The following is a 15,920-nucleotide window of genomic DNA, read 5'->3' on the forward strand; positions in this document are numbered from 1 at the left end:
AGGGGAGAAATGGAAGAACAAGCAGGGTGTATTATTAGATTATTACAAGAGTAATAAGCAATTTTAGCAGATCTTCTTTACAGTAAGTATAGCAAATAGCATAGCTCAGAAAATATTAAATAAAGAATGATGTATTTAGGATCAAATGATGAAACATCTGCAGTGCCTCTACGGCATCATGTGACTTATTCAGCATCTATTACTAATTAAACTGCAAGTAGAATTTACCTGCTGTTCTAGTAAGATTCCAGGCAGCAGAGCTCCAGGTTACATCAGAAGTGCTTAAATCAAGAGCAGTATGCTGAGATATCACCTGCCTGCTTCACAAGCAGAATACACAGCAACAACTATTTTCTACCTGAAAAGATCATACTTTGTGCCTTTCACTGAATCTAGAGACTCCCACATTTTGTGAATTGAATTTTGACACATGCAGTTTTGTTGGTATAAGCAAGTATTTTTCTTCTTAAATATGTTATTAAAATAATCAAATGCATCAGATAAAATAAGGACTTTTGAATTTAATTTATTTTAATGAAAAAATTCTGGAAGGTTTAGCAGCAGCTGAATGCAAGGCAGTAGGATCCTGAGCCACAAGAGGCATAAGGTGAGTGGTCAACATTTGCTTCCCCTCAAAATAACAATTCTTGCTTCCTGTCTTGCCCCACCCTTGCTATTTTCGTCACCAGACTTTTCTCAGGCGAGGGCTGTCACATGATGGCAGAGGGAGATCTCGATCATTTCAGGCACTCTACCCTGATTGATTGGTATGTAAAAACTGGCATCTGTTTAACAGAACAGTATGCAGTTCACATTACAGAACTTCACAGCTGCTACATGCTCAGCCACAGGGAACCCCCAACTAAAGCACTGTGTTTTTTACACCAGTCATAGCAAGTGGGGAAAAGTTGAGCCTACTAACAACCCTGACACATGGCCCTAGAAAGTCATACCTCAGATGATGGTGCACAGAGGCCTGACTCTTTCCACCCTGCTGTGGTCCTTTTCATGTGATAAAGTTTCTGCACATCTGGAATGCAGTAATTTTCTCAAAGGGAATGCTGTCTTCCCATTTTTTCTCTTTAAGAAACTGAAATACTGAAAACACTGAAAGTCTATGAATATTTTCTATATAGAGGAACAGTTTAGGTGAGTTTATGCACAAAGGGGTTGTTTTCTGATGTCTCATATGAATTTTTAACTTGTACAGATTTACACAACAGAGCTCAATATAAATGGCAATATCAACAACATAACCATGTCTCTCTGAGGTCATTACATGGTAATTCACACTTCTGCAGGACCGGAAAAATATTGATGAACATTCCTACGTGGAATTCATAGAGGAACAGTTTATATTTGGGTTCAGCACATCACTTTAGTAAATTAAACATACATCTTTATTAAATATTTATAAAATACATTTTTTCCTGTAGTGAGTGACAGGGCTATGAGCCTTCAGAGAGACTTCAAAGTTGAGCATAATCCAAACTTCCTACTGCCAAGTTAATTACAAAACTCTGGCACATAAACCTGGAACTTCTAATTTGTAATTTCACTCTACATGATGCTAGAATAAAGTACTTACCCGTATTTTTAATTGTATATTGAAATTTTAAAAGGTGCTTGCTTAATAATAAATAACTTAGCAATACCATATTCTTGAAAAGACAGGCCTTTCCTACTTCTTTAAAAGACATGATGATACTGTTTTTTCCCCAGGAACTGAGAAGAAAGGCAGTACTTAAAACTTGGCTTTTAAAACAAGAATTGCTTATTTCTCCTGCCTTCCTACTTTCTCTTCTTCACAGAAAAAACCCAACTTTCAATTTTAATATCATAAAGGGACTGTTGTAACGGTAAGAACACCCTGAATTCCAAAAGGGAACTATTTTTTCTCCACTTATTTCTTCAATATTTAGACTTTGTATACAATGGCTATTTGCAAATGTTTTATATTTTTCTAAGTCCATTGAAACAGTACACTATTTTATGCATAAATATAGTAAAAAACCTGTACTATAAATTGTGGAAAGTGAAATAAGAACTCAGTAGAGCATTTCCAGTCCCAATTTGAATTTAGAAATTCATTATTTATTTGATGGTACTTAAGTAATCTTATCATCAGACTCAGTAACTCTCCAACACTAGGCAAAAAACAGAATACATACTTGTTTGAGGATAAGCTGAAGTATGGTTTATAAAATTCCTTTAACTCTAAAAAAAGTATAACTTACTGCTACAACAGAACTATTTAAGGTGGAGCACTTGGCAATGGTGTGGGTAATTCACTGTTGATTTTTGCTTTCAATTCAGAATGATGCTGTTACCACCTCAAAGAAATTATTAGGAAGGGCCCTCTCCTACCCCTCAGTATCACCACCACTTCAACTTCTCATCTCCTCTTTCCTAGCCTCAGGAAAGGAGTTTTGTCAAATAGCACCAGGAAACAGCTTGTCTCCATGCATGAACACCATTGAAAAAGTACTACTGGACACATTTTGGCACTGTGGGTAAGAGGAAATTTCAAAACAAAATCACTATTTCTTCCTTGCAGTGCTTTAGTAGAACACTGAAAAGCTATTACTTAACAGGCAGTAACATTTAATGCCAGCCTCTAGTAAGTCTTCATAGATGTGTATTGAAGATGTTTCTTGAACCTTGTTTAAATTCACCTATTATTAAACAGTCATCAACCTGCCCACTTTAACATATATTTATTTCAATGGTTTATTTTGAATAAGTGAATTTAAATATTTTATATGGTTTTTTGCTATTTTAACATTAATTAATTGTCCTTTAGTAATCTTTAGCATAGTGGACAGCTAAAATCAGAGTTGTTTGGTTCTGAGAGTCGCACTCTGAGCAAGCCTTGTATGGCTGTTAATGACATTAAACCATAAACAGCTGCCAGAAATCCTGACCACCTGTACGAAGGGGAAAAGCATGTGCCTGCACTCCATCCATTCCAGTTCCCACATCCCTGTCAGCATACACACACTTTCTCTGGCAGGAGGTGGAAGGAATGGGAGCATGAACTTCCAGCACAGCTGTAGGCAGAAACCTGCAACAAGGGAACATTTGTTGAGTGTCCTGGCAGCCTGCCGGTATGTAGGTGGCCGTCCTAGATCTGCCTAGGGCAGCAAAACAAATTCTGCCAGGACTATCACAGCACCTGCCTAAACGAGGAGTTCACTGAACTTATGTGAAATAGGAAATGAGAGGGGAGCAAGGGAAGGGCACCCTTACATGGATATATAATTAACTGAGGCTTTCAGTGTTGCTTACAGGAAGTACAAAAGTTTTTGAACACACACTTTCCAAAAACTGGTTCTCTCCAAAGATGCTAAATGTTCTGTGATTCTTGAATTTTATTTCTAAACAGTTTTATCGTCAAAAAACTGTCACAGGGACCAGTCATTTGTGTCTTGTACCCAGACACAAACAAGTAGCCTGGGAGAAACTGGATGGGGGAAATATGAGGAAGGACTTCCCTACCCTTTGGGTCATCTTCCTGAATGGTTTTCAATATGTAAAAAGAAATGAAAAAAGAAATTGTATGACTAAGGAAATAGTTTGGGTGTTGCCTTTCATGCATAGGAGAGGGGAGGAGGTTGCTAACCAAAAAAACCAAAGTAAGAACCCAAACCCAGATATTTCAAATGCATGTATGCACTCACCTGATTAACATGTGGAGTAATCACACAGTCCTCCTTTAGTTGTTCAAGATGGCTGATAAGAAAATTGCTTACACCAATTGATTTACACAAACCTAAAGAAAAACAGAACAAGAAAAAGTTCTGGGACAATCCTAACTACTTGGGTGGATGATTTGAAAAATATCACTTTCAAGAGACAAAATTATTTTTCACATCATTTCTGTATGGCAAAATACCACAAAGAAACACAGAAACACAGCACTGAGATCTAGTTTGACAGTGTTATCTGAGAGCGTGGTTCTGTCACAGTCACATTAGGAAATCATTTTATAATCTAAACACACTGGAAACTCCCCAGTGTATAAAAACTCTAGGCTAAATTCTGGGAAAGGCTGATGTAGTATAAGCAAAGAACAATTGGACTCCACCAGAATGAAAAGAAGGAAATGGTGTTCCAAGCAGCTTGCCAAAACTAAAGGAAAGTAGAACATTTGCTGAAGACTAATAAGGTGTGAGCAATACAACCCAAGGACGCGCAGCCCAAATGAACCATGTCACACTGCCTATTTTCTGTTAGATCATTCCAAGATGTTACGTAAAACTCAGTCTAAAATCTTCAATTTAATGAGCAGTAGCTAGCAGGAACCATGAAGCTTAAAAATGTAGCTAGATTTCTCAGCTCCTGTTGACAAGCAAATGAAATCAAATGGGACCTAGGTGATATGAAGGCTATTTTTTAAATAAACCTCAAATGTGCATGCATGTGTACAAATTAAGAGCTGACAGGCCACAAATCAGATGTCTTCCTTCAAACCTCAGATATGATAAAGGCCAACTCCCAGTCTTGGCCTGCCACCACCCCTCAGCCCTGACTTGCCTGGGATAGTTTGGTCCTTCTGCTTTGCTAAGCACAGCTGGCAAGGCAGGCAGCTGGGGCTAGGCTAGGAGGGGTCTCCTTAGGCTGTGCACTCTGGACCATGGCTCAGACTAATTTCTTCAGTATGTGAACTTTGTCTGGATTGATTTGAGCTGCATTTCAGTTTGTAATGCTACAGATGGAAAGTCTGTCTCTGTGTGTGAACACAGAAGTCTGATCACTGTTGTTAATCCAGATTTGAGCAGACCAATCCTTTAAGAAGCACAGACGTGTGTTATCTATATACAAAAAAAAGAAATTACATTTTGCTAGTCCTTTGTGAAATTCTGAAAGGGAAGTTACAGCTGCTAATTCATATAAACAGATTGTTAAAGTCCTAAAAAATAAAATCAGCTTTCACATATTTTAGCAGCATAAGCTAAAACATAAGCTGCACCAAAAAATCTCCACACATACTATCACTTTTTAATGCAGCTTCTTTCGTGGAATACCAAAAGAAGAAAAAATATATTAACAAATAAAATGCCAGACATCTTTCCCTTACAGAAATTATAATTGTTCAAGATGTATAACATAATTAGGTTAAAATCTGCACTATAGTGATTAACATAATTTGTATGTAATCTGCCAGAAGGAGCAAAAGCTGAGCTTTTGACAAACAACCCTCGAGTGTCAACACTAATAAATCATTATGCCACAGCAGTCAGTTGCCACACAGAAAAACATGGTTTTAACACAATGGTGAACCCAAATATTATACACTATTGTTGAAAGCTAAGGAGTTACAAAAAACATGCCATTATTGCCCTTGAAGAACCAAGCTTTCATTTCAGGTTGAAATGAAACAAAATTCAGTCACAGACATGAAATGGTACATTTCCATGAAAAGCTTCAATTTTTTCCCCCTACAGTATACTCTAAGATATTTTGCTTCTAGCATATTTCTCACAGGAGACTTTGAAGTCTGTTCCATCATGTTAGATTTCCCATCAAGAAATTTCAGGTCAGTTATGTTTTGCATTAAAAGCCATCTAAACCATTTCTACTACAATCAGTATTACAGCATTTGTGTGTTTAGAATGATGTCTCACAGAGAAAGCTTAATTCAAAACTGCCAAGAAAGTAACATTTTCCCAGAAAACAGAGAAATAATTAGAATTTCAGTGATTTTATAGAGCTAGTATTTCCTTAAGGGAATACTCTTAAAACAATTTACTTTCATTAAATACACATACTTGGTTTTGGTGAAGTTAGAACTCTTCATTTCAACTCCATTGCTTTGGTATTATTTACTGTTTAATATATGAAAGTTAAAATGTTTGGACTTTTGCATTAAATTACAATATATAATACAAAAAATAATAAAACTATTTTACAGTCTAACTGTATTAAAAATCTTATTTCAATCCATGGTGGAAACTGAAATTCATAATACTGGAAAACAGAGCTTAAATTTGAACAATCACTCAAAGGATTCTACTGTAGAGAATTGCTTCCATTTGCCTGATGGAAGATTAAAACAGTTGCTCTGCATTGTCTAAATCTCTGAAAGACTGCCTTTAAGAAGAAGATTATACAGAATTACTTCCATATTTACATCTTCTGGATTAATTCCTAAGAATAAAGATTTAAGAAAAGATGGATAAGAAACAGAAGATCTGGTTAGCTCCTGGGCTTTATCTGACAGATTGATGCTTGTGACTATGTCTATCAAACAAGATCCATGAAACCATATCAACAGCAGAAATAAAAAATATGCATATTAAGAAACTTGTGTAAAATGGTCCTGACTCATTGCCTTGAAACAACCTGAGAGATGCAGGGGACACATTTCTTTATATTTCCTCTCTCATGGAACACCAACGGAGGTAAGTTCCCCAGAGCTCCTGACATGGGTCTCAAATACACCTGAATGCTCTTGAAAATTGCTTGTGCTTAGCAAATTTATTTTTTATTATTCCAATTTAATACCTGTTTAGAATGCTTAAAATCTCATTTCAGACAATTCAGGCACAATGCATGTTGTTACAACTCTTGTGATTGCAGGTGGTTTTAAAGTCCATACTTTTAACTATTTTAACTATTCCTGAAGTTCAGGTTTTCTGAGATAAAATATATTGCAATATATTATCTATAATCCCTCTAGAAAGTAGCCTTAAAATATACATTTTTACTGTCTTATTTAGAAACTCACAGAGCTTTGACTCAGGGAGAGAAAGCATCCTTCTTATCTGCTTGAGGAAATGATTGGTCTGGCCCCTGTGAAGCAGATTTTGAGAAAGTGCCAGGTGCAATAAACAAAGAGTTTGCAATTCCCCACTAGCTCCCAAAGGCTCCTGTTATATCTTCTGAGGCTTTGTTCTATTCCTTGCGACTCTGACTTCACAGGCCCAAAGAAAAACATAGGAACACTGGTTCTTTTATGCATGCTAAAAACTGACTGACCACAATGCTGGAACAGAAAATTTCATCCAGCTTTGAAAGCCTATCATGAAACTCTGCAAGACACATCAGAAAACATATGGGCAAAATAACAGTTGATTAGAATGGGGGAAAAAGTAAGGGTCTTTTCTATTCTACACAAAAATAACTTGGTCCCCACCACATTGGTACATTTCATCACACTATTTCTCCCAGCTACTGTGAATCACTACATCATGCTAATGGACTGGTTTGCAATATAGTTGAGTATTAAAGTATTTTGTATTGCAACTTAGAGAACAATTGGGTATTTTTATCTTTACTCTGTATAATACCAAATTATACAAAGTTTGATGGGCACTGTTAGTCTTGCAACAGAAAAGCATAAATATACTGTCTTGGCACCAATACAGTGTTTTAGTACAATAGTGAGCCTTATCTTTCTCCAGCACTACTACAGACTTTTATCAAACTCGCAAATACCCTCTGGAATATTAAACGTGCAAAGTTTAGATCAAAAAGATTTTGGAAATTACAAAACTGGATACCGGGTGTGTGGAGCCCGTTTTCCTCCCCCTCCCTGCTGTTCTACATGAGTCAGAGCAACAGAGAATTCCCACGTCGAGTGAACAGTGCCCATTCTGTTGTATCTTCTATTCAGGCCACAGAATAAAAACACGAATGGATCAACTTTTCACAAGAGGTCAACAGCAGTCACTGTATCTTTATTAACGAAGGTTGCACAGGTTGGAAAGGTCCACACTCTCTCTGATATGCACGCTGGGTGTAAATTGCACTACTCATACAAACCATACAAGATTTGATTTCAGCATAACTTGCTAAATCAAAGCTGTAGGCTGAGTGCCCCACATGCAGACTGAAAGCCAAAGCCTTGATAAATAAAGCAGACTACTCTTAGACAGAATCAATGAGGAATTAACTTCTAAATCTGTGAAACAGCACGTGTTCCCACAGCACTGGCTGAAACACAGACACCAGAAGGCTAAGTGCCCCTCTCTGAGACACACAGGAAGACTGTGGCAAAACTGCAAATATACAAATCGTACTTCCTCCTCCAATGGTTTTCTTTTTAGCCTATTCTCTGACACAGTAGAGGTGCTTGTCTGCAACTGTGTGACCATTACTCCTGCTACACGTCACATGTGAATCATGATAAACTGTGAGGACTAGAGGAGAGCAGCCATGAGTAGGAGCCCAATTGTTAACTTCCTGACTGAAAACTCAGTACAAGTAGGCAGTTTCCACAACAGTTAAATGGCTAACTAAAGAGCATAATGCAGCATAGTACTGGCTTAATGCACATTGCCTCTGATCCTGGCTGCTCATTCTAACTACTTCAGTGAAATGTTATTTTAGTTATGTTGACATATTTTTATCCTTACAGCTGACATTACAGATCAGACCAGATAAAAAAACTCAATCCATTACATGGGACAAAATCAATCTCACCATACCTTAATTCACTAATGCCACTACACACTGTCATATGAAAATGTGATCAAAACCTGTCTAGAAGCTAATAAAATATGTACCCCTAAAAGTAGCACTTTGAAAGTATTACAGACGGCACATACTAAGATTCTAAATAGTTTGTTCCCCCTATAACTATGATGGCAGAGTTTCCTGAACTGGAATACTTTCTGGAGTTCTGTATCAGAGCAAATAATGATTCCCAAGTAGTATGAATAACAGCAACCTAACTAATGTGAATAAATCAATACTGATTTAAAATAGTTAAGAATCTAAGGCTTTACTTCAACATAAGCAAAACAGATAAATTATGCCTTTTCCACAAATCGTGTACATTATTTATTGAGAAAAAAACCTGTTATTTTGGACAAGGACTTTCCTTTGAAAGATATTTCAACACTGCCTTCTTCACAAGAGTTCTTATATTCACTCTGGGACCTGTTGGCACATCTGTATGGCTGCACAACTCTGAACATCTGCTTTAAATCTTTTTGCTTAGCTCGCTTATTTACAGTTTTGACAAAAAGGATTCACTTGCTAGCAGAAAAGGCATAAACCATACACTACAATAAGTCATGAAACAAAGTCTTCTGAAGATTTATTTTTTACACTTAGAATTACCCATTAAGTCCTTGAGATGAAGAAACAAAAATGAGCAAAACAAATGAGCAGAGACATTAATTCAAGTTTAGCTTCATTCTCACTTTTACATCTGCACCAAAAGAACTTTTCCTATGGTAATTTCTTATTTTTAAATAAGATACTAAAATTATGAAGGTTTCTGTATGATCTTTAACATAAATATGTGCAACATTTTTTTTCCATGTCTTTATTGCTGTCTTATCTGCTGAAGAGGGTGTGGTGCAAAACCAAAATCCTCACCGATCTGCAACCACCTCCCCATGAAAACACATCTCTGAACTGTGCTTCTCATAATAACAACCCACAAGACATCCTCATTTATGCAGCCAGAATATTATCAACATGAAAAAGAACCGTTTCTAGGCAAATAAGTTATGTGCTTTTGCTTATTAAAACTTCAGTGCCACTTATGAACATTCACATCTGACTTCTACCACCATAAACACACTTGACGCAAACATTTTGTGGAGCTATAACACAAGTTCGAATTGTCAGGTGTTCATCATATAGACTTAAAGCAGAATATGTCACCTAGCAAAGGATGTGCTAGAAATATGTGCCACCTGCACAAAAACTGTATTTGGTTCACTGAACCTTTTTCCTTCCTACTTTTAAGAACAGATAGATAATGGAGAAAGAAAATATGATGACAGAACTGTCTACACCAGTGAAGATGATAAGAATATTAAGGTGGATTAGATATCTTTTCTCACTTGGAATTTTTAAAAAACAAATTTTTTGCAAGAAAAAAGCTACAAAAACAATTTCTGTTACTTTATGAGATTCTCTTCAAATCACACACATAATCACAACATAAATATATGTCAAGACACATCAAGGAATTTCTGATGCAAGTAAGAATAATTTGTGTATGCATAAACTGCACTGCTAAACATTAAAAAGATAAGCAAACAATTTCAGTAAAATGGCTGTAAGTTCTAGTGGGATCTGAACCCACAACAACCACCACAGTATACTCTTGCCAACTTCAGGCAAAAAGCCCTGGCTGGAAGCCCTCATTCTTCCCAGCATTTTTAGATAGAGGGATGAGTAATCATGTGCATATGTGTATGAAAAGCTTGCTGAGATGATGAGCTAGCCACAATGTCAAAATCAAGGTCATCAAAGACACTGCTTATGGAAAGGGTCATTTTTCTAGGAACAGCCCAATTACCAGTGAGCACATACAGTGACTATTCCCCATGTCAGAGTAGTTTGCCACCCTGCTTTCATCTGCCAGTCGACAAATGCCTATATAGGAATGTTGCAGCTGTCAAAGGAATACATGACTCGATGTATGTATCTTGGAATGGACTCTGTAGGCAGCCTGGCCTCTGCTCTGAGGTACTGGAGAAGATAATTCCACAAAAGGACAATTTTGAGACCACAAAAATTTAAACCATAGCCTTGATATTACAAGTATTCTAGTTGATTTCAGCTGTTACAACAGAAATAACCAGTTATTATGCACAAATGTCTCACTGACCAAGTTTTAGAAATTTTTTCCTCCCTTTTCCCTAGCACTGTTTTTTTCCATGACTTCCATGAAAACACAAATGCAGGCTATTGAACAAAGACGCAGGTCTAGAATTCTCTACCTCTCAGCACTGCAGTGAAGATAGTCTTCTTCACTCTGACTGTGACCTGAGTAATCTGGCTCCTGTGAAACAGCTCCAATCAAACTGGAACAGATTAAAAAGTCAGAGAAGATAATAATAAAAAAAGAATTTAACAGCTTTTAAATAAACTAATTATTAAAACTATGTTTTCCTGAGGTACTAGAAGTCAGTTTAGCAACAAGATCTTTTCTGCTATGAATAGAGAGCTATCAGTTTGGTCTATCAGAAGTCTCACAGGATTTTTTAATGGCAGTTTTTAGTTCAGGTAAACACTATCCTAAATTCCATTCCAACTCCTTTAGTTTATATTTTCAGGTACCTACTAAAATTCTAAAACCAGTAAAGAAAATAATTCTTCTTTGCCATTCACTTGTTTTTAACTCCCAACATTAAGAAGTTGCAATGGCTGATCAGTAGAAGCTCCTCAAGAATTTTTTCATTAAAAAAATCTGATCACTGGGGCTGACTACCAAGACCAGGTACAGAATTCTGATCCCCGAGCTACCGAGCTACTGTAAGAGTTGGCACAATTCCCTCTGGAGGCAAGGTCAGGCCTAAATGCATGCAAATCCCAGGGTCTGAAGACGTATGTTAGACTGTAAAACAAAACAGAAATCTCTGCACTTGAATTCTTTCTTAATCAGCACATGAAGGTCTCATGAATAAAGCAGTGCTGTAATTCATCACTATGAGAAACAAGCATTCTAATAATTTCTGTATGATTTGGGGAAATGTGCATAAAATTTGTCTGTTTGATTAATGATATGGAATGATACAACTGCTATAGGTTTGGCTACCACCATAAATATCTACCCACCTAAATATCTATCTACCTTTGCTGACCAGAACTCTATCACATTTTTTTCCTGGAAAAACATTAATGGAAACCAGCGAATTTAATGACTTGGCTCTGTCTATACTTTAGGAATACTACAAAAACAGACTAAAAGTATAATCTTGCCTTTGTAGCAAAGAGAAGATAGAGGGTAAAAAAATACAAATTTTAGGTTCAAGTGGGAAAGATGCTGGTAGAACATTTAATAGACTCTAAGAAACTACTGAAGGATTTAGCCAGAAGAAAAGATAAGTATGTTTAGCAAAAGACTTGCTAGCTCAAGGGCAAACCAGAAAGACACAGGACCATATTCCAGATGCAATTCAGAAGGATTAAAACACCTGAACAAGTAAAACTTCCAGGGTGTGTTATTTTAACACAGATAATTAATGTAGTATGTCACAGTGTTACAGTAAAAGCCAACGCTGGCTTTAGAATCCCTAGGAGTGTTTTTGGGTATGCTCACTTATCTGCCATGGCACCCCTGAGGATTCTGGGAAATTGTTTTTAACCTGAAGTGCAATCTTGAGATAGCTGCTCAGTTGCCTTAGGCAGCTGAACAGTGGATTCAAGCACAGGGGAGAGTGCTAAAACACAAAACCTTCTTTCAAGTGCTCTTAAGACTCCAGCCATGGGGCAGTAACCACATTCCAGTTAGTTTCCAAATCATGCTGGATCCAAGCAGTGCAGCCCAACACTTCAGTATGGTGAGCAATCAATTGGAGAGGGTAACCAGATCCCTACAAACATTATTCAGATCATCATTTTAAATAATTCATAATTCAAGTTCATGTCATATCAGGACAAAAGAGTCTTTCACAAAATGCTAACCTCAAATCCCTTTTGATGAAATAAAAAAAAACAGCGGTAAGCCAGAGAGGGGATTTTTCAGTGATAGCAAAGGATCTCTCTCATCACTTGAAACTACTACTTTCTATTTATGATAATATTCTGATGTTACAGCTCAACTCCAAACCTGCATTAGCAGTACATATAAGTAGCATTACTAAGCAGCTACAGATTAAGAAACAGTAAACTTAAGGATGCCCACACATCTCAATGAAAGCACATCTATCAATTCCACAAATTCAATGGCACCTGCTGCCTTCAAATAGCAATAAACCTGTGGCAATAGAGCCTCTACAGCCAGAGGTACTTGGGAGTTTATGAAAATCAGACTCAGTATGAGTTTTGTTTAATTCTTTATGCAAATTTTCTGCTTCCTAAGATATTTATTTTAATAATTCTGAAAAATATTCAGATTTTTAAAAATTGTTGCACAAAGTTTATATTATCTGGGGACATGGTCTTATAAATTAGTGCACACTGCCTGGTTTGGGCAGAGACACAGAAGTTTTGTCTATCCTCAGGTAGGAAGACATTTGAGGCCAGAGCCCTGCAAGGCATTATATGACAGCTCTGTGTCCCAGCAGCTGTGTGGGCTCTCACATGAACCTGAATCAATCTTCGTAGACATAACTTAAAAAAAATCCTCTCCAAGCTTTGAATACAGATGGAGTTGGTATTTTGCTTGTGTCAGCTGTTGACCAATGTGACCAATCTAAAAGTTAATATAATCACTAAAAAAAACCCCTCCATTAAATACTTTTACAATCTTGAGTACCAAGAGTTTATTTACTCTCTTTCTAGTGTAATTGAAAATAATAATAGATAATTAATCATTTAGAGTACCTTAAAATAATGTTTCCTGCCCCAGGTAGATGGGATTTTGCAGAATAAATACTAACCTGGATTTAGATTGAAGAATGAGATTTACAAATAACTGCACTCAAACTATCTGTGAATAGAGAGAAGAGATTAAAGAAATTCTTGGTAATTTCAGCCAGATCTTAGGTCAATACTGACATCCTTTAACCCTCTTGCATGAGTTTTGCAGACAGTTCCACAACACCGATTTTCTTTCTACACGGGACGGTTGCTATTGTCTCTGCACTTTCAGATGCTCTTCAGGATGGACACAGCTAGCTACTAAACCCACTACCAAACTGAATAATTTCAATATTACCTTTGTGAATTGATTTCAGAAGGAAATTATTTTTTTAAAATGTCAATATTTGAATGTGAAGCATTTAGTTTATATTTTTTTTCCAGAATAAACATATCCCCAAAAAAAAGTAACAGAATTCCAAACACGAACCAATGACTACCTGAACTAAACTAATGTCAAGTTCAGAGAAGACAAAGAACTCCCTTGCTCATAGAACTTGTACTTTTTTCCCCTAATCAATGAAGATTTTATTATTTTCCTCAAGTAAGGATTTTGTCCAAATCCTACATTTAATTCAAACCAAGGCTACCATGTTGCTCACGTAACACACAGCAAGTCACAAAGATATGCAGCAAGTGTTTAATCTTCAGTGGAAAATCTAGTGGTTAACCATGCAAACAAATTATTTAACATTTTGCTCAGGAATCACTGTATTTCTAACTCCAGAGTGGTTAACATCTGCATGTCATCTCAGGAGCCCATAGTTATGGTCAGGACATCCACAGTCTGTATCCCCTAAAGCAAAAGTGTGGCAGTTAAGGTTCTAAGGCACTTGACTCAACCAGACCATTACATTTTCCTTCCCCTGTAAATGATCTGAGGTAATTTTGACAACCAGAGCTGGAAAATTTATCCTCAGCTAAACAAATCATGAGTCTACAGAATGCTTAAATTCAGAAAAAGACTGAGAGTAGCAACATGGAAATTGAAAAAAATACATTGGATACCAATACTGAAGTAATGCAACCACAGGAAAAATAAATCTAGCATGAGACATCTTTAAAGAGGTATAATGCATAGGGACAAAGATCAAAAGCAATTTTCCCCTCTGTTTGTGAGGACAGCAATAGTATTTCCAGTTATAGTCTTTTCCATTAGGAAGATACAGAGAAAGAAAGATCCTGTATGACACCCATAGGATAGGAATAATAATAGAACGTGGAAAATACAACCTGTTTGCAGCAAATTAAGATGGCATATCTAGGCACAAAAGGCATGCAGTAACTTAAACACTCCTCAAAAAAAAAACCTTCACAGTGGAAACATGAAATGCATTGTGGAATAATCCATCTTTGGATGTAAGTGCTATTCATGCTTTGAAATACTATGTCAGTGAAGCACTTCTTTAAAAATTGAATGTTGTAATGTCTTACATGGTAGAAAACACTTTTAGCAATTTATGCCCAATATGAAAAGAACAAAAGACGTACAAAGATAATTCACTTCTGTGTTTGCAGAGGCACAGCAAAAGTAAACAAAGGACTGCAGTGTAAGAGGCTCTGGGAAAGCTGATAGTGACACAGAGCCTGTAACTGCCTTTGTACAACTCCCCTGCTACAAACACTTAATTTCAGTAGCTCTGGGTCAGTGGACAGATTGCTTTACCCAAGAAGTCTTCTCCCCACCTGTGGAACTTCTCTAAAGCTTTAAACATGGAGGTCCACATGGTCCAAGAATGGCATGACAGGATCTTCTCTCACATAATTTCTAATAATTCTGCATACTTCAGGAGCAAAATCCTCCTCTTAAATCTACAGTCTACTCTTCCTATAGCTATGAACATAAACAGAAATTTGCTGTGCACTGAAAATCAAAGTGAGTTATCCAAACTTGGGAGTAGCTCCATTCTCCGAAAATTCTTCCCGAAAGTTAGTACCAAAGAATCTACAGTTGAGTATTTGTTCCTTATTTAGCCACTTTATTTTGTTAACTTTTAAAACACAAATGCAGTTATAAAATAGCACAACTTAGGATAAATTGGAAAATGGTATCATTCACTTATAAAAAAAATCTAATGGAGACAAAACTTGGCATGATTTATACTTAAAGAGAAGGTTATTACAAATATGTTCTGTAGTATTCAATGGTGTTCTGTGGTGGCATAGAGATTTCAATGAATCACTAGATTTCCTCAGGAATATCATTATTGATCTCATGGACAGAATCTGACAACACATTATTTACAAGCAGGACCCAATTAATAATACTGCAGTTTTCAAAGAGATATTCAAAACTTACACACCCAAATTCCACTGAAATATGAGCATCCAGTTCAAATTAAGTTTTTGAACATCTCTCACTATGATTCTCCCAATCCCAAAGCACACTATAATTCCTTCTTCTAAGACAGGCTTTGTTATTATATCACCTTTCTCATATAGCTCTTCCATCGCTCTCCAGGTTTCAGCTCGGACCTCTCGATTGCTTTTACCTAGAACTTGTACATCAGGCCAGTGAATCAAATAAAGATCTAAAAAAGAAACAGAACCAGACTGCTTATTAAAGTGTCCAAAAAATAAATGTATCAAACCACATGAGACAGCATTTTCCCTCCACAGTGGCCCCTAACACATGATCATCATAATAA

At 36.6% G+C, this 15,920-nt stretch overlaps 1 protein-coding gene across 4 annotated transcripts in view; it reads right to left on the minus strand.

The window, feature by feature from the left end:
- LOC107208068 (uncharacterized oxidoreductase ZK1290.5-like) overlaps window positions 1-15,920 on the minus strand; it is a 44,818-nt gene that overhangs the window by 9,509 nt on the left and 19,389 nt on the right. For all 4 annotated transcript variants that reach the window (XR_004498466.1, XR_004498465.1, XM_033516320.1 and 1 more), the window contains exons 3-4: window positions 15,702-15,803; window positions 3,681-3,772 (exon numbers count right to left, since the gene is read on the minus strand). Coding sequence is in view for 2 of the 4 variants with exons in the window: in XM_033516320.1 (XP_033372211.1) it covers window positions 3,681-3,772; window positions 15,702-15,803 (194 nt within the window). In the remaining 2 variants the exon portion in view is untranslated. The remainder of the gene's footprint in view (window positions 1-3,680; window positions 3,773-15,701; window positions 15,804-15,920) is intronic.

Source organism: Parus major, chromosome 8, assembly GCF_001522545.3.
Source record: "Parus major isolate Abel chromosome 8, Parus_major1.1, whole genome shotgun sequence".
NCBI classification, from domain to species: domain Eukaryota; kingdom Metazoa; phylum Chordata; class Aves; order Passeriformes; family Paridae; genus Parus; species Parus major.